Source organism: Lactuca serriola, chromosome 8 (assembly GCF_051521515.1).
Source record: "Lactuca serriola cultivar US96UC23 chromosome 8, Lser_US96UC23_V15, whole genome shotgun sequence".
In the NCBI taxonomy this organism is placed as follows: domain Eukaryota; kingdom Viridiplantae; phylum Streptophyta; class Magnoliopsida; order Asterales; family Asteraceae; genus Lactuca; species Lactuca serriola.
The window spans coordinates 37,124,012-37,144,320 of NC_136415.1; the positions used below are offsets into that span (position 1 = coordinate 37,124,012).

The 20,309-nt window shown below is 36.4% G+C and overlaps 2 protein-coding genes across 2 annotated transcripts; one reads left to right on the plus strand and one right to left on the minus strand.

Moving 5' to 3' along the window:
* Nucleotides 1-5,072: 5,072 nt before the first annotated feature.
* On the minus strand, nt 5,073-6,542 carry LOC145066808 (uncharacterized). Its single transcript, XM_079014074.1, has one exon. It carries the CDS (start codon nt 6,540-6,542, stop codon nt 5,073-5,075), a length of 1,470 nt encoding a protein of 489 aa, XP_078870200.1.
* Nucleotides 6,543-17,063: 10,521 nt separating this feature from the next.
* Nucleotides 17,064-18,297, plus strand: LOC145069962 (uncharacterized). The gene is made up of 2 exons (XM_079016894.1): nt 17,064-17,440; nt 17,639-18,297. The coding sequence occupies exons 1-2, from the start codon at nt 17,210-17,212 to the stop codon at nt 18,059-18,061; spliced, it is 654 nt and encodes a 217-aa protein (XP_078873020.1). The 5' UTR covers nt 17,064-17,209; the 3' UTR covers nt 18,062-18,297.
* Nucleotides 18,298-20,309: the final 2,012 nt, after the last annotated feature.

Here is a 20,309-nt window from a genome sequence, read left to right on the forward strand (position 1 = left end):
CAGCTGTGGAAATTGACACACACGTTTGCTTTTTCGACTGCCAGCTAACTAATTTGCCATCAAGAAATTGACATCCACCACTTGTGCTTTTTCGATCAAGATTGCAACTACCCAAGTCTGCATCTGAGTATGCTTGAACGAAGAATCCTGTTTTCGAAGGATAGCACAATCCTAACGAAGTTGTTCCTTTAAGGTAACAAAAAATATTCTTCACAGCAATAAGATGTGGTTCGCCTGGATTAGACTGATACCTAGCACAATTACACATAGAAAAGATGATATCAGGTCTACTCGCTGTAAGATAAAGTAACGAACCAATCATGCTCCTATACAACGTTATATCAACAGCAGGTTTGTCTAACGATGGTGTTAGATTTATGCCAGTTGCCATTGGTGAACGAAGCTTTGTGCTATTTGTCAATCCAAACTTTTCTAACAGATTTTTCATATATTTTTCTTGATTGATGAAAATCCCTTCTCTGTTTTGACGAATATTCAATCCAAGGAAATTATTAATTTTTCCCATCATGCTCATCTCAAACTTGCTTTTCATCAAATCTTCGAATTCTCTAGACAAAGCAGGGGTCAGTCGAGCCAAAAATAATATCATCAACATAAATTTGAACAAGCATAAGATGATTCCCCACTTTCTTTCGAAATAATGTGGGATCAACAGATCCTTGTTTAATTTTAGATTGTTTCAAAAATGATGTTAGAGTTGCATACCATGCTCGAGGTGCTTATTTCAAACCATAAACTGCCTTATCTAAAATATAAACATGATTAGGATATTCTTCGTTAATAAAACCTGGGGGTTGTTCAACATAAACTGTTTCTTCAAGCTCTCCATTTAAAAATTCACACTTCACATCCATTTGATAAACATCAAAATCTTTGTGAGCTGCATAAGCCAAAAATATTCGAACTGCCTCGAGTCTTGCGACAGGGGCAAATGTTTCTTCATAATCGATTCCCTCTTGTTGTGAATATCCTTTTACAACAAGCCTGACTTTATTTCGAACAATGTTTCCATATTTGTCGGTTTTGTTTTTGAAAATCCATTTTAACCCGACAATCGAAACATTTTCAGGTTTATGAATTAATCTCCAAACCTTGTTTCGTTCGAATTTAGACAACTCTGATTGCATTGCAACAACCTAATCTGAGTGTTCCATTGCATTCTTAATTGTTTTTTGGTTCAATTTTAGAAATGAAAACATTAAACATACAAAATTCTTGATGAGTATTCAATACCTCAATCTTTGCACGAATTTGAGCTCTTGTCATTACTCCCTCTTGTGGATTCCCAATCACTTGATCCTTCGGATGATCATTTTTCCATTTTTCCATGGGTGGATAAGCTGGATCAAATTCCAAAGGTGCATCTTCGTATGTTTCATCATTTTCTGAGCCTGCATTGGAACAAGCATCATCAACATTATGCTCCCCCTCAACAACAAACTCCCCCTCGACTACATGCTCCCCCTCAATTTCAGCATTCAATTGTTCTTTCTCCCCCTCGAAAGAATGCTCTTCATCATTCGAAGTATTTGAATCCAATTGCTCCCCCTCCAGTGGACTTTCATGCATTGTTTCGTCTGCTTGAGGAGTCGTTGGTGAATCATCAGTAAGTTTCGAAAACTCTGGTATGTGATTATCAGGAGCATGAACTTCAGCATCAACTGCATGATCTGAAATTCCAAAAATTAAATCATAATCAATATCATCCATTTGTAAAGATTCAGTTTCAACTTGTGTTTCTTGTAAAAATGGATGATTCGAAAATTTATGCTCATTTGTTTTAACATAATAATCATCAAATGTGAGATTGAATGTTTCTTCCACTTTTCGTGTTCGATTATTTAGCACTCGATATGCCACTGAATTGTGCGAATATCCAAGAAAAATCCCTTCATCAGCTTTTGCTTGAAAAATATTAAAAGATGATCCTTGAGATTCATAATAAAGCACCTACATCCGAAAACATGAAAGAACTTCACATTAGGTTTTCGATTATTCAGAATTTCATATGGTGTAATATTAAATCGACGATGAATAAACGATCTGTTTTGAGTAAAACATGCAGTTGAAACAGCTTCAACCCAAAGATATTGAGGTAAATTCGCATATGCCAACATGGTTCTTGCTGCTTCGCATAATGAGCGATTCCTTCGTTCTACAACACCATTTTGTTATGGTGTATATGGAGATGAAAAATTATGCGAAATCCCTTTTTCCACCAAAAATGAATCAAGAACATTGTTCTTAAATTCAGTTCCATGATCACTCTTGATTTTTTGAACAATCTTCTTCAATGTGATTTCCATCTTTATGATAAAGTCAATCATTATTTGTGCAACTTCAGATTTGAGCTTGAGAAAATAAACCCACGTGAATCTTGAAAAAGCATCAACAATAACTAAAATGTACCGTTTATTGTTAAGAGTTGAAACAGTCGAAGGACCACACAAATCGATATGTAATAACTCCAGCGGTGCAACAAATTTCGAATCAACTGTGACTGGATGACCTTGTTTATGTTTCTTACCAACTTCACAAGCTGCACATAAAGAATCATTGTCAAATTTAAGTACCGGTAAACCTCTTACCAGATCTTGTACCACAAGTTTATTGATGTTTCGAAAGTTGAGATGTGAAAGTCTTCGATGCCACAACCAGCTCAAATCAGATGTAGCTTTCGAAAGAAGACATACTGCTGGCTTGCCTACAATTGGATTGATGTCCAAAGTGAACATGTCACCTTTCCTTTTAGATTTCAGTAATATTTCGTTTGTGTTAACATTCGAAATAATACTTCCTTCTTCGTTGAAAAGAACTTGATTGCCAGTGACCACAACAAGTTGAGAAACACTTATCAAGTTATGTTGAAGACCTTCAACATATTCAACACGATTCACTGTGAATTGTCTATTTGTGATTTTTCCATATCCCTTGACTTGACTCTTTTGATTGTTCCCAAACTTTACTACTCCTTCATTTTCTAGACTTCGAAAATCTCTTAAATTCTCCTTCTTCCCAGTCATGTGACGAGAGCAACCACTATCAATGTATCACTTGTAATCATATTGCTCGTCACATAATACCTGCAATTAATGGAAAATTTTAGGTACCCAAGGCTTTTTGGGTCCTTGGAAATTAGATTTCAACTTCGAATGGAATGAAGAACTTTTAACCCAATCACAGACTTTAGTTTTTAGGCTATCAATTAAGTTGACTTCATCATCTAAAGGAACGGAAACATAAGTGTTTGATAGTTTTGAATGTTTACTGACATTACCCTTCGCATCTTGAGTTAATGATTGAACTGTTTTCTCTTTTGTGACTGGTCTCCAAGCTTTGACCGAAATATTCGAATCCCTGGATGATGAGCTACCATTCGAAGACGTATTTACATAATTTTCGTATACTTCATGAATTTGCTCTTTTGAATATTAGTTCGACTGATACATTTTTCCTTTTCCTTCAAGCCAATGATCAACGTTCTTTCTTGAAGACATTCCTTTTTCTCGAGACGTTCTCATAGTTTCTTTCTTTGTGTTATTAGGAAAATTTGGCTTTTGAAGTACAAAATCAACTTTGGGTTTTGTGACATAGGAGTAAGCATATGATGTATCAATTTTTGATTTAAAATGTTGACGTTGAAAAACTTTTTGATTGACATTAGATCTTTTTGAAAAATCTCTTGTTTTGTTGGTTTCATAAGCTTTCGAAAACTTTGTTTGCTTATTTACTTCAGACCTTGTTTGATTTGATTGAGATGATTGCTAAGTTTTTTTAAAAAAAATCATTTTTAGCTTTGGAAACATTTTTAGTGGATTGTGATTCAGACATCTTTTGAGACTCAACATTTTGCCAAAATATTTTCTTTCTTGCTTGTCGTTTTCAAATTTTGTTTTCCTTCGAAAATTTATCAATTTGATCTTTAAATTCCTTAGAGTTTAATTTGAAAACTTTTTCTTTTCCTTTTTCGACATTTTTCATTTTCTCTTTTTCAACTTTTGATTTTTCAACCCATTGTTTTTGAGAATTTTGTCGTTGAAAAATATATGAATTCTTTGTTAAGGTGTTTTCAACTGTGTTTTGATTTGCGAAAAAACCTTCCTCAATTGTTTTTGAATTATCTTCCTCAACCATCTTCTTTAACTCTGGTATGATATTCTCAACATTTCCTTTAGTTACAAAAACATGATTTGGAAAAATGACATCATCCGTGCATTTGAAATTTGGAAAAACCACCATGTTTGTTTCAAGTTAATGTGGACCTTTTTCATTCATCACTTCTTCGAATTTTTGTGTATCACCATACACTTGGTCAACAACTATTCGTGGAATTTCTTCTTCCTTTGAGGATGTCTTTTCTTTCGAAACTTTCTCAACCTCTTCATCATCACTATCATCAGTTTGGTAATCTTTGAGATCCTTGAAGTTCATTTCATCAACTTTCGAAGTTGAGGGTATATCAATTTCATTCTCAACTATCAAATCCTTAACTTTTTCTTTCCCTTTAGAATTCAAAGCAACATTAACAATAGTCAATTGAGAACAATCAACATCTTCAAGCTCACTAATTTCACTAATATTATCAGAGTTATCTTCAATATAAGCAAAATTAGATTGAGAATCAGATGTTGAATTCTCAGTCTTTTTCAAAATGTGAATTTGTTCAGATTTAGTCAAAGTATCATTTACAATGTTAACTAAATCATTCGAATCAAGACATTCATCAACTTTGACAATTCCATATCTATACTTGTCATTCGAACTTTGTCAAAATCAGCTATCTCTTTTTCACAATCATATGAAATTTTGTCTACCTTGGCTCTTTCATAAGCTAAAAATGGCAACAATTTCCTATGTTGTTCTTTACTAATTTCGCACGAATGATGAAGTTCAGTTATTTTTCCATATAATCTCTTAGCATCATTACAGTAGATGTTTCTTTGTGCTAATAACAGTTTATTATCACTAGATAAATTGTCCCTATCTACCATGATGTTCGTTATTTGGAGTTCTATACAATCTATCCTAGTGATTTTCAAATCTAACTTCTTCTAAGTCTCAAGCAATTGCATTGACAGCTTCTTAGCCTCATTGCTAGCAGATACCACAATCGAATCAAAATAAGTAACAGTTTCATCAAAAGATACTAATTCGGAATTATAAGCATGTTCTGGAATATTAAAGGATTCAAGAATGTTTCGTACCTTTGTTGTCATTGGTGATTTGTCAGCAACCTTTGATACGAAGCATCTTCCATGCACTTCGTATGAATCCTCCTCTAATTCCTCCTCCATCTTTGCAAACATGGCTCCATGGGTTGGATTACTCATCTCCTCATCATCTGATCCAGATGACCAGATTTGATAAGTACCATCTTCCTCATCATCTGCACCCATTGCAACCAGAGACAAATTCTTGGCTTTCGCACGAACCTCCTCCAACTTTTTAGCATAGTACGCTTCATCCTTGATCTTCTTCTTTCTCTCATCCTTCTTTCGAAGCATGCATTTATTTGCAAGGTGATTGGCACCATTGCAATAATGACAATCAATCCCAACATCTCCTTTTAGCTTCTTCTCAGTCTTTCCCTCAACAGCCTTCGAATCTATCTTCTCTTCCCCATCACTTTTACTCTGAAAGTTGCCTTTTGTCTCAACCGACTTTGCCTTCGGATTGAAAGGCTTTTTAAAGAACTTTTTCACCCGATTGTTTGAGTAAAAGGCAATTGCCTCATCATCAGAGTTCATGATGAACCCTTCATCTTCATCCGAAGTGTCTTTCTCAGCATCTTTCTCAGAGATTTTTGACACCAAATCTAATGCACCTCCCAACATAGTCTTCGATTCTTCAGCTATTTCATTCACTTCGCTTTCATGTGTCTTAAGCTGATTGTACAAGTCATTCAAAGTAGATGTGTCAAAACTCTGTTGATTCTTCACTATCATGCTTACACTTCGCCATTCCTTTCGAAGTCCCGTTACAAATGTCAGATTAAATTCCATTGATGATCTGGTGATCCCATATCGATTGCATCGATAGATCAGTTCATTAAGACGATCATAATAGACTTTAATTGTTTCACCATCTGTCTGTCTGAAGTCTTTCAGCTCCACTAAACATTGCTTGACAGAATTAACCCTCGTCTTCTCGCTTCCCTGAAAATTTTCTTTTAGATTGTTCCAGATATCTTTTGCCGTTTTACAACTTCTTACATAGTTGTAAACAACAGGAGGCAAATCTCCTCTCAGCTCTCTTACACACCTTTTCTCCAGCTTTTTCAGTCGATCAGATTGATTTTCAACTTCAGAATTACCAGAGGAAGAACCAATTGGTTGAACATTTGATGGTGGATTCAGATTGCCAGTGATGCAGTTCCAGAGTTCTTCATCCAAACCATTGAGATAATCCTGCATACGATCAGCCCACTGATCATAATACTCAGGGATGAGCATAGGAATTTTGGTGGATGATCCTAGAAGATGAGAAAATGAAGTCATGGAATTTAGATTGAATGACGCCATTGTTGTACGGAACAAAACTTTGAGAATTTTTGAAGAAACTTTGAGAATTTGACAACAAACTGTATGATTCAAATCACAATCACTCTAAGAACACTCGATTCAATGAATTAAGTGCAGAATCGAATCACAAACTTAGATTTAAGCAATTTTTTCACTTTCAAAAAGTGCGGAAACTTTGGAATCAAAAAGTTGATTCAAAAACCTTTTGAATAGAGGGAAAATCAGATCAGAGATATAATTCCCGCTCTGATACCAATTGAAGAATCAAAGAATCAAGTATCAAATGAATTAGAGAATGAATTCAAAGTATTAGTGCGAGATTTGAACACAGAATGTAAATATGATATGTTTGGCTCGTATTACGCTTTTGTTAGTTTACAGAGTACAATGAATTTTCTATAAAAACTTCGTTACTAAGACACTAGTAACCACTCCTATTTATAGGAGAGGAAAGCGTACAAAAATATACTAAGGACTAGACATTATGCTTCGAATATTATGCCCTAGTAAAATACATTACAAAAATGTTTGAAGACAATAAATACAAACTTCGACTATTATAACAATTCGACCTTAACAATGGGTTTAAGGTCCACTTGACATCTCAATGAGATACCCAATTCCCTTCTAATACAATGTGAGAAGATGAATTAAATTTGGAAACCTTACTTATAAAGATTGGAGCACAATTATGTTATTATATCTCAAGGTATGTGCTTAAAATCCATAGAGTTAAAGTAGGTTGAAGAAGTTCTTAATTGTTTCTTTTGAAAAAGTGCATTAACATGTGCATGATATAAAATGACTACCTAAGTGAGTGTCAAGTGTTGCTACTTCAAAAAGATTGGGCTAGGATTTTATGCACTCATTAGTGGATAAGGAAACATGGTTGTAATAGTGTCAAGTATGAAACATTAGATATTGTGCTTAACTTATATGTATAGTATCTTCAATTACTCAAATGAGTTGAAGGGTTCAATTGTTAGTACACCTTGATTCTCGAGTACTTGAAATTTGTATTGTACTAATGTGAAAATTCAATCTTCAAGATATTTTCATTTATGCATGAGTTTATTTTGTGTTTTCTTTTAGTTAATTAAGGATTACACTAAAACGGGGATGTATGTTGGTGATGTAGTGTTATCAACATGTTTTAGTCTATTTTTTTTTAATATTGAGATAAGTCGAGTTATATTTCACTCACCGAGGTTGGAGGTGTAGGGTGCATACTCAGAGTGATAAATATGAGCTCGGTATACGGGGGTCGGGGTGACAGCGCCCCTGGTGGATCTAAGGGTCAGAGCTCGTGACGATGGTTTTGCTGGCCAGTCAGCGGACAGAGTCAAGGGGTAGCGCCCTTGCGGGGTCTATATTTGTAGTGACTCAGATTATGATGACATGTGCAGAATTGTAAAGATCTACTGAATCAGTCAATCATCAAGAATATCCAGAGTAAATAAACACATTTAAGCTCCATTAGAATACTAAGAGTACAAGTGGGTGTTGTTATTTCTCTCATTAAAACTGATCTCTCGAAAATGAGTCTTACATAGAATGGGAGCCACTCACTTCCTATTTATAGGAAAGGCTAAACCCATTACACATGATAAGAGGGTAAGCCACATCAAAGGAGAACTTTTCACCCTAACATTCTCCCTCTCAAAGTTAGGATTGGATGTATCGGCTTCAATTTTGAAACAACCTTGCGCGATCAAGACCAGATTCCCCTCGAAGTAACAGCGGTCTTCAAATCCGTAAAATGAATACCCGAGAAGCTTTGAATACCCATTTCTACATTCTCCTTTTTTGATAATCAACAAATGATTATAAAACCTACAAAGGATGAGAAATGCTCGAAGAATAAACTTGACGAAACTCCTTCTTGATGGGTGACAAAAATGTAACTACGAAAATCTTGCATGAAAAAAAATCATGAAAAGCTGAGAAAAGTTTCGAAATTTTTTGAGATTTTTGACTTTTGGATGAGAGTTGCAAGAATTTCAAAAACTGGGTTTAAAATGTCAATTTAACATATTCTATAGGTAACCGTTGCGCCCAAATAGCTTCAAATGCGAAACTTTACCCCAAATGCAAAACTAGGAAAAAAGTGACAATTAGCATAAGCTTTAGGGACCAAATTTGAAATATTTTCCCATTTCTTAGAATTATACCCCAATGTCGAAACTGGGTAAATTCTGTCATTGTGCTAAAAACTTCAAGGATTCAAAATGAAAATTCTGCATTCTTCACAGAAAAGTGTCCCAATGCGAAATAGGGTAATGCATGTAAACTTGGTATAAGATGAGGGATTCAAAATAAAAAGTTTTGTTTTCTACCCCCAATACAATTTTCAGATCGTGACCAAAGAACATCATATGTTGAATTCGACATCGACTCCAAGTATTTTCCACTCGACCATGAACCGAAAACACTTTCTCAAATGCGAATGAGGAACAAAAAAACAAAGTTAATAATGGAAGTCGATTTTGATTCCAAAGCATTCGACTCCAATTCGTTCTATCCCATCTGATTTTGAGTTATGAAAATCGACTTTTTTTACACTTTTTGATACCTTCAACATCTATATGCTTGACATGAACAACTCAAATGAACACAGATACACCATCGAAATTGACTTCTCCATACGCACAAATTTGAACCCAAACCATATCGAACTAAACAACAAACATGTAGTCGAAATTGATTTCTCAATATTGACTCAAATTCAAGGTCGATTCAAACTCAACACGTTCAACCCATCATAAACTCGAACTCCAATCAACACAATACCAGGATGCGAAATCACAATGCTTGATTCGAACTAACAACCAACATCAGTCGAATTTAATATCAGTCGAATTCGATTTCGACCTCAATACATTCAAATTCCAAAACTATTTACCATTACAATCCGAAATTGATACTCCAAGTTAACTGTTTTTGACACATGTGTCTCAAAAAAGCTTTCAACTAACAAACATCACCAATGTCGATTCAGTTTGAGTGCTTTCAAATCAAACATCCAATAGCAATCGGTCTCGATTTCAACTCCAATCATATATCACATTCAATTTATTTAAGTTAGCTCAAATTGAAATCTTAACCCATCTGATTTCGATTCTAAACAATAACTTTCGATTTCAATTCATCAAAAACTCATTCGACTTGGACTTAGTCAAACTAATTAACACATGAACTCAAATAGTAAACATCAATCAAAACCAAATTCAACTCCAATCAATTTTCCACACTGGTCGAAACCACTATGAGTTTCTATAACATCCGGATTTCTAGGTATCCTAATTGATGTTTTATTTTGAGTTACGAAGGGGGACTCGATGAGTTGGCGCCTAAACTTGTCGAGTAGGATCGCGACTGCTGACTCAGATTAATGAGTGTACTCGACGAGTCGGTGAGTGGACTCGACGGGTCCGCGCTGTGGACAGAAACCCTAAATCCTTGGGCTTGAACTCTATTTAAAGGCACTTATGGCCTTCATTTGCGGCTACCATTCCAGAGAGAGAACCCTAACGAGCTTGAGTGTGTAGAGTGTGAGAGAAAGGGCCATTTGAGCTTTTGGTATGATTTTGTAAGAGAAGAGAAGAGCTCCAGCAAGAAGGATCAAAGGAGATTGTTATTCTGAGTTAGTCAAGCAAGGGGCTTCATTTTGAGGTACCAAATCAGATCCCTCTTTCTCTCTATTTTATGGATTTCATTCTTTGGGGTTAGGTCTTGAATCATTCCTTTTGGGGTTTTGGATGCCTCAAACCCCCTCTTGCGAGTTATGTTAAATATCTAGTCCCTTTTAGGTCCAGGGATTCCCAAGCATGTGATCGCATACGCATTGAGGTAGTTGAAGCCTCATGAGACGAGGTATCCCACCCACGATTTGGAGTTGGGGGCAGTAGTGTTCGCCCTTCATATATGGCACCATTATTTGTATGGGGTTCGGTGTACCATATACACGGACCACAAGAGGTTGAAGTATCTGACGAATCAGCCCAACCTGAACATGCGCCAGAGGAGATGGTTGGATGTGGTAAAGGATTATGATTGTGGGATCCTATACCACCCGAGCAAGGCTAACGTGGTATCCGATGCTTTGAGTCGTAAAGCGGAGAGTGCCCCGATTCGAGATATATGCATGAGGATAACGGTGATGACTCCGGTATTGGACACCATCCGAGAGGCCCAGGCAGAGGTGGTGAAACCAGAGAACCGCAAGAGAGAGCGGATGATTGGGTAAGTATCCGAGTTTGCTACCGATAGCTGAGGGCTTATGACCTTTCATGGTCGGATTTGGGTGTTGTTTATGGGCGGGGCACATAGCATAATGATGGAGGAGGTGTACAGGTCAAGATTCTCGATCCATCCCGGTGCCACTAAGATGTATTTGGACCTGAAGAGAGATTATTGGTGGCCCTGTATGAAGAGGGATGTCGCATGGGTAGTGGAGAGGTGCTTGACTTGTCGTCAGGTTAAGGCCAAGCACCAGCGTCCGCTTGGCAAGCTGCAGCCACTGGAGGTTCCCCAGTGGAAGTGGGAACAGATTTCTAGGGATTTCATCACCAAATTGCCGAGGACCACGAGAGGTGTGGATGTGATTTGGGTGATTGTGGACCGGCTGACGAAGAGCGCTTATTTCCTTGCTATTAGTGAGAGCTCTTCTGCATAGGGGCTGGCAGAGATATATGTGAGAGAAGTGGTATCGCGCCATGGAGTGCCGATCTCGATTGTGTCAGACCGAGATGTACATTTCACTTCTAGGTTCTGGAAGAAGTTCCATGAGGAGTTGGGTACAAGATTGCACTCCAGTACTGCTTACCACCCATAGATGGATGGTCAAAGTGAGCGGACGATTCAAGCGCTCGAGGACATGCTCCGGGCATGTGTTATGGATTTCGATGGAAGTTTGGATTCATACCTACCTTTGGCCGAGTTTTCTTACAACAACAACCACCATTCGAGTATTGGTATGCCTCCCTTTGAGCTGTTGTATGGGAAGAGGTGTAGGACCCCTATCTGTTGGGGCGAGGTAGGGTAGCGAGTGATGGGTAGTACTGAGATAGTGCTTAAGACGAATGAGCAGATACAACAGGTCAGGCAGAGGTTATTGATAGTCCAGCGCCGCCAGAAGAGTTATGCAGATAGTCGGCGATCCGAGCTTGAGTTCCAAGTGGGAGACTTTGTACTCCTGAAGGTATCTCCTTGGAAAGGAGTGATCTGATTCAGGAAGAGGGGCAAGCTGGGACCCCGATACATTGGTCCTTTCAGGGTGATTGCCAGAGTGGGCAAGGTAGCATACCGTTTAGAGCTACCCGAGGAGTTGGGTAAGATTCATGATACCCTCCACGTATCCCAGTTGAGGAAGTGTATAGCCGATGAGACGGCGGTAGTGCCGCTAGAGGATATTCAGGTGGATCCGGGCCTAAACTACATTGAGAGGCTGATCGCGATCTTGGATCGGAAGATCAAGGTTCTGAAGAACAAGGAGGTGCCCCTGGTTCAGGTCCAGTGGCAGCATCAGAGAGGGTCCGAGCTGACCTGGGAAATGGAGTTGGAGATGTGGGAGCAACATCTAGAGTTGTTTGCAGAGTAAGACTTCGAGGGTGAAGTCTGATTCTAGTGGGGGAGAATTGTAACATCCGGATTTCCAGGTATCCTAATTAATGTGTTTATTTTGAGTTATAAACGGGACTCGACGAGTTGGCGCCTAAACTCGTCGAGTAGGATCGCGACTGCTGACTCGGATTAATGAGTGGACTCGACGAGTTGGTGAGTGGACTCGACGAGTCAGCGCTATGGACAGAAACCTTAAATCCTTGGGCTTAGGCCCTATTTAAAGGAACTTATGGCCTTTATTTGCGGCTACCATTCCAGAGAGAGAACCCTAACGAGCTTGCGTGTGTAGAGTCTGAGAGAGAGGGTCATTTGAGCTTTTGGTGTGATTTTGCAAGAGAATAGAAGAGCTCCAGCAAGAAGGATCAAAGGAGATTGTTATTCTAAGTTAGTCAAGCAAGGGGCTTCATTTTGAGGTACCAAATCGGATCCCACTTTCTCTTTATTGTATGGATTTCATTCTTTTGGGTGAGGGCTTGAATCATTCCTTTTTGGGGTTTTGGATGCCTTAAACCCCCTCTTGCGAGTTGTGTTAAAGATCTGGACCCTTTTGGGTCTAGGGAGTCCCAAGCATCCAGCTTTATGCAATCCTATTGGATTTTTGAACCTAGGTTGTCATTTTAAGAGTTATTTCACTAAATAAAGCCATATGAGTGTTGCATGAGCATAAAGATTGGACCTTTACGTGACTTTTGAGTGTTTAAAGGTCAGATCTATAAGTTAGAGAAACAGATCTGACCTAAAAAGGTCATTTGGGAGTTGTCATGGAGGAAACTCATCGAGTCCATGAGAGGACTCGACGAGTCGAGTCGGGTTGCCCTGTGATTTGTGATTAGTGGTAACCCGTCGAGTGAAAGGTTAACTCGACGAGTCGAGTGAGGCCTTAGAAGGATTCAGAGGATGCGCATGAACTCGCCGAGTCCCACGAGTGCACTCGGCGAGTCTGGTCAAAGTTGGACCGTTGACTGAGTTGACTTTCGTTGACTTTTAGGGTTTGGTCAACAATTGGGCTTTTGGGCCTTGGAAGGGTAAAATGGTCTTTTACCCTTCTAAGGAATTATTAGGGGTATTTATCTAGCCTTTGAGAGCCATTTTTAATTAGATGAAAATTTTTATGTGATTAGGCGGAGGCTAGATCAGTATTCGAGATTCGAGATTTATTCGAGTTACCCGAGGTGTGTCTTCTCACTATACATTACCTAGAGTGGTATCTATGTGCCAACCGGAGGGTCTTATGTGTATATGATTTATGTGCTTTGTGTTATATGTATGCTATATGTGTTATATAGACAGGACCAGAGGGACCAACGACTCACGAGGCCTGAGGGACCTCGATCAGACCGGACCAAAGGGTCCAACGATTTAGACCGGACCGGAGGATCCAACAAGCTAGACCGGACCAGAGGGTCCAACGAGTTATGGGACTGGAGGGTCCCGCTAAGACACATTGACCGAAGGGTCATATCGTGTTTTAGCCTCGAGTGGGTTATGTGTTGTATGTAGTATTTTGGGGAACTCACTAAGCATTTATTCTTACCGTGTTATGTGATATGTGTTTCAGGTACCAGCGAGGATCACGGGAATGCGTTGGCATGATCTGTACACACTGGAAGAAAAGTTGTTTGAGATTCTGGGAATTGTTATTATTATGATATTTGACATTATGAGAATTTTAGAACTATTATATGAGTTATGGTTGTTTTTTTTAAATGAAAAATTGTTTTAAATTTTCACGTCGTTACAGTTTCGGCTATCAAACCAAAAAAAGGAGTTCGACTTATACGCAACATCCAATATCAAATGAAATTAATTATGACTCACTAATAGATTTAGAATCGATGAGTGGGCTCAAAAGAATGAACAATAATGTAAATGAATATTAGGCTTGATCAAATGAGTAAAAGAATAATAGCTTTCGGAAATTTAGGCTTTGAAGTATGAACAGTGAACATATATGGTTTCGAAGTATGGATCAATGAACAGTAAAAAAATGAGAATTTGATTTTGCTTTTGGTGTTTGATCTAAGCAAAAAATTAATGGATTATCAATGGGGTTCGAAACATATTAGATCCAATGAATCAAAACGATCAAAAATCAAAAACGAAAAACACAAATTGAAAATAAGATTGAATTCGGATTTCGAGAAAACCTTAATCGTTCATCATTAGATCTTCAAGAACAAGGTATCAATCTCAACATTAATTTATTGGAATCCATTTAAGAATCTGAGAAATCTTCTTGATAATTATTTTTCCATTTGCAATACCCGAATCGATTATGGAAGATATCAATTCTTTTGTTAGAACAAGAAAATCTTCAATCTTCACATTATACCACCCACGTTGCATGTTGTACAATCCTTTCTTCTCATTTTCAAAGATCTAGCTTCATCGTGATGACAATTTTGAGAATCTTCAACAACTTTGGGTTTGGAATTCGAATTCATTGCAACACTTGATGATTGTTTCATTAGAACCCAAATTTGCTTCATAAATTTCGGCTTCAAGACAATTTTTTAAGAAATTTATTTAGAAACCCAGTTGTTCTTGCTTTTGATCTCCTTCTTCTTTTTCTTCCTTTTCATCTTTTTGGATCTTGAAGTTTTGAATTCAAGAACAACATCATTCTTGACAACTTTAACTTTGCAATTTTGAATCAAATCTTTTGGAGTTTGATACATTTGAACTTCTTGGATTGAATACTTTCTATATGGCACCATTCCTACAAATGAATCACCAAAACTCAAGCAATCATCGGTTTGAACTCCAATTGAACAATAAAAACTTTCACATCTTCATGAAAATCACATTGAATTCTCATTTCTTGAACTTCAAAAATTTTAAGAACATGAAGATCATTTGGATCTTCAATAAGAGAAACATATTCCTTTTTCAATAATTTTCTTTTTTTTCCTTCCTTTTGATTTTCACACCAAGATAATATATTCATGGAAATTTGAGCCAAACTATCAATCTTACAAAGAGGTTGAAATATCAACTTTCCTTGATCATCTTTCAATCCTCCATAAGAAATCAAAGTTTCCCATATAATCAAACTGCCTTTCAACAATAACACATAAAATTGTTTCTCATTGACTTTGTATTTGACATCTTTAATCATCACGATTCAAGAATCATAAGCCAAATACACCATGATCACGAGAACATGGAATTTTCTAGAGAGAGAAAGTGAATATGAACCAAGTTCTAGAGAGAGAAAGTGAGATTAACAAGCATTCTAGATAGGGAAAATCGAATTTTGAATCAAATCAATGAATAAATTTGATTTCTTGAACAAAAACTCTCTCAAAGATGAAGAACTTTCACTCATTTAAGATTCACCAAATCATGGTGTCATCATGGATCAAATTCTTAAGAAATTCAACAACGCCTACTCTGATATCAATTGTAGTGACCCAGATTATGATGACATGTACGAAATTGTAAAGATCTAGTGAATCAATCAATCATCAAGAACATCAAGAGCAAATAAACACGTTGAAGCTCAATTAAAATAGTAAGAATACAAGTGGGTATTGTTATTTCTCTCGATTAAACTAATCTCTCCAAAATGGGTCTTACATAAAATGGGAGCCACTCACTTCCTTTTTATAGGAAAGACTAAAACCATTACACATCACAAGAGGGTAAGTCACATCCAAGAAGAACTTTGCCCCCTAACAATATCGGGTGGGACTTCAGCCATGCATTTTTCCGCCAAAACCGACTGATGACATTATGGTGATATAGGTGTCAATTGTGTTCAATAACTACCATATTTTGGCGCCAATTTTGGCTTAACCGATTTTAACCGTTTTTCCTTCATGTATAAATAAGATGTCAATGCTCTAGAAAAAGGGTTGAACTCTCGTATAATCGAAATCTATTGATCAGATTTTCTCTATCTCTCAAGAGCACATCAAGAAAAAGTATTATTGGTTTCACAATTCGAATTAGACTTGTAATTCGAATTGGTTTTATTCTTGGATTATTCCACTTCTACATTCATGTACCTCAGGCAATAGAAACGAATTACAAATTTTGGAAAGTGTTGAAAACACGATTCTTGAATCTATCCAAGTAATATATATTGTTATTTTAATTCCCTACTTTCTAACACACAATGGTAATGGTGGTTCAAGTGTGTGTGGGGATGAAAAAGGTATATGGTGGCTGCTTAATCTCTTCCCACACTATAGTTCATTTAATCTCTTAAACCACTTTCGTAAAATTATTTATAAAACTTTCATTACAAATCATTTGTTGTTCGGCTTAATCATCTTCATCAATTTATCATTGGTTTCTATCATTATGTCAAAAGTTTAACCGGAGCTGCTTGTACTTTCTGCCTACAGAGGTGGACGAACGGGATAGACTAAGAGGATCATAAAGGATTAACGACGGTGTGATTTTGATCAAACGGACCGCCACAATTCTAATTTTGCCACCGTTTATGAAAGGTGAGTGGGAAGAGAGAGGGGGTATTAGCGTTACAGAATGCAAAACTACAAGTTAAGAAAAACATGAAGATTGCTTATGGTTTGAAATCGAAAGTTGGACCGAAGTTTATAATCAACTTTTAAAAATTTATCATAAACCTTAATGATTTCGGGAAATCCTTTTTGTCATAAAATTGTTTTATCACTTGCTAATACCATAGAAATCTTAGAAAAAAAAAAAAAAAAAAAAAAAAGTCGAATGTTTTTATATAATTTTTGTTGTGAGGATCACTTATAAAGCAATTTTGAAAAAAAAATATGTTTCATGAAATTGATAATTAACTTGTGAAACATATTTGAAAGTTAGTCACTTCATCATATAATATGTTTTCTTAACCATTTTAGTTACTAAACACATTAAATGAGGAAAAAGTTAGCTGATCTTATCAAAAAATTTGTCGCCTACATGTAACTTAATCACGTCAACTACGTGTTGCGTGCTTAAAGTCAATCCTTTCACAACTTATACAATCTCACTATAACATCTTTCTAATTTCATCCAAAAAACAAGCGATCCACTCTTGCTCATTTCAATTTTGATTTTTCATCATGTCTAAAGAAGTAGTTTATCACACCGCACCCACAACCTACGTTGAAACAACCACTGTCGTGGAGGTCGGGCATGAGACTGTCGAGCAGTCAGATCGTGGAATGTTTTATATTCTCGGGAAGAAGGAAGAAGAAACAAAATTTGATGAGGAACAGCAAGCTCTGAAGGTTAAATCGGAGAAGTTAAAGCAGGATTTGCTCGACTTTATACATCATACGAATTCCAGTAGTGTAAGTTTTCAGTCTCCATTACAGATTTAAATATACAGTTGTAATTGTACAATGAATGTACGTGGGAGTAATTAAATATAAGTTCTTTAATTTACCCACATAATAACAATAACTTTTGGATCATTCAGTTCATTAAAATGGAGATTATTTGATCAAATGGTAAACTTTTATGTTTTCTTTGGTGAAATTTCTTTACAGTCAAATGTGATCCAGCACAAGACATCTGTACCAATGCAGAAATACGAAGAAGAAATTCATGTTGTCCAATCAACGGAGAAAAAGGGTTTCATCGAAAAGATCAAAAGTGATCACCAGGACAAGACGTCTGTACCAATTCAGAAAGGCGAAGAAATTCATGTTGTCCAATCAAAGGAGAAAAAGGGTATCATCGAAAAGATCAAAGACAAACTCCATGACAGCCCAATCGAAAAGATCAAGGAGAAACTCCCCGGCCACCACAAGAAGGCGGAGGAGGTGCATGCTGCTCATCCACCAACACCTGCGGTGGTGGCACACGCCCATGAAGGTGAGCATAAGGAGAAAAAGGGTATTTTTGAGAAAATAAAAGATAAAATCCCGGGGCATCATCCAAAGAGTGAGGAAGAAAAGAAAGGAAAATGATACGGAAAAGAAAAAGGAAGAGCTTTTGTTACTTGATTGCGAGGTCGCGGCTCACGTATGAGTGTGATTACTTATATAACGTTTTATTTCTTTTGGCTTTTTGTTTGTTTTTTTTTGGTGCTTCAAAATAAGTGTTGTTAATTTCATGTAATTTGTAGTTTGGTGTTTATTTATTTGGGTTAATTATAGATGTGTATTGTATTATAGATATCGGATTAAGTTGGAGTTTGTTTAAACTTATCTTTGCATTGTAAAATAAGCATGAATCAAGCAAGATGTCGGTACATATTTGCTTTTAGTTAATTTTGGTAGTGAACCCCTTTTTCCTGGATTCTAGTCTTCTACTTAAAAAGGAGAAAAAAAAATGATTTTGATGCTGAGGAATGAGAGTACGGAAGAAATAAATAAAAGAATCTTAAGCAGTACTTTGGACGCTTGACAAAATTTCAAGAGTAGCACAGAAGATTTTAGGGACAATACGGAAAATTTACATCATATTGGAAAATTTCCCAAAAAATTAACATTATACTGCAAAAACTAGATGGGTTGCACCGGTCACCCCGGGAACCCCCCAAATTTGTCCCTGCAGGTAAGTCGCTTATTTAATGGTATTATAATAAAACTTTTAGTTAATATTTTTATTTGTATACTAGAATGGATTTATTGTACCTCAACGGGATGTAATGAAAATATTGTGTTTATTTTCCAAGTGGTAGAGGTTTAACTCTCGTTGTGGCCAAATATGTAGATTTAAGACTATGAGTAGTGGATGTGTGAGTTAGTCATTCTAAAAAAATTTATATTATATATGATTCGTTTATTCATATAAACATAATGATGAACAAGATAATAACTTAGCGGTTAATGATCCATGTTGATGTGGTGCCATATGAAATAAGTTGAGTCGCCAAGATGATGTGTTATTTATGTGTGTTCATCAAACCGCCCTTACTGCATAACATGTTTTAGAACTTTCATGGAGTGGTTTATAATTTTGTTAAACCGCACAATATGGTACTATTTGTGTGTGTTTTGATTACCAAGGACCTAATTCAATCCATCACTGATGACCCGATGGGTTAACCTACATACCCTTTTTCCATTAGGCAATACATGCAGATCGTCTAAAGAATTCATTTGGGAGGCCGATGGTCCAAGCCTTTCCATCACTAGGCCACAAAGGTGATTGTTTTGTATGTTGTTTTTAGCTACAAAACTATACGTTTAAACCACACCAACATTAACTTTTAAAGACAATATACATTCTTCCTTCATTGTACATTACATGTTAGATAGAGAGTGATGCCATTCCAAATCATAATGGACAAATAAAGCCAAATATATGTTGTTTGACAAGTTGACTGTCACGCCCCCAACCGGCGATAGAAACATTGGGCAGTGAGACGACATCATAAATCATAGTCATTTGCATACACAAATCAAGCACAACAAATAAACTAATATCAGAAGTATTATTACTGATAAAGGGTTTGCATTGCTACTTTTCACAGTTACATCAACTGAAATACATAAGTAACCTCCCAACGGGAGGCTACTGAAACTAATCTATAGAAGACTGTGACTCCATGACTTCATTCCATAATTGAAATCACCATGCTCTTATTTCGTGAGAATACATGCGTCCTGAAAGATTGTCAACTAAAAAGTTGGTGAGTTCACAAGTTTGTAATAACTTAAACCAAAGGTACTTCTATACTAAAAGTTTGTCCACTGAATGTGTACTTTTATCGAAAAAGTATGTTTACTGAAATTGTATTTTATATACAAAAAATATGTTGTTTAAAGTGTACTTTTCTACCAAAAAGTATGTTACTAAAAGTATAATTTTATACCAAAAGTATGATACTGAAAGTGTACCTTCTACCAAAAAGTATGTTACTGAAAGTGTAATTTTCTACCAAAAGTATGTTATTGAAAATGTATTTTTCTACCAAAAAGTATGTTACTGAAAGTGTAATTTTCTACGAAAAAGTATATTACTAAAAGTTTACTTTTCTACCAAAAAGTATGTTATTGAAAGTTTAGTTTTCTACTAAAAACTATGTTACTGAAAGTGTACTTTTCTACCAAAAAGTATGTTACTGGAGGTGTAACTTTCTACTAAAAACTATGTTACTGAAAGTGTAGTTTCCCACAAAAAGTATGTTACTGAAAGTGTACTTTCCTACGAAAAGTATGTTACTAAAAATGTACTTTTCTACCAAAAAGCGTGTTACTAAAAGTGTAA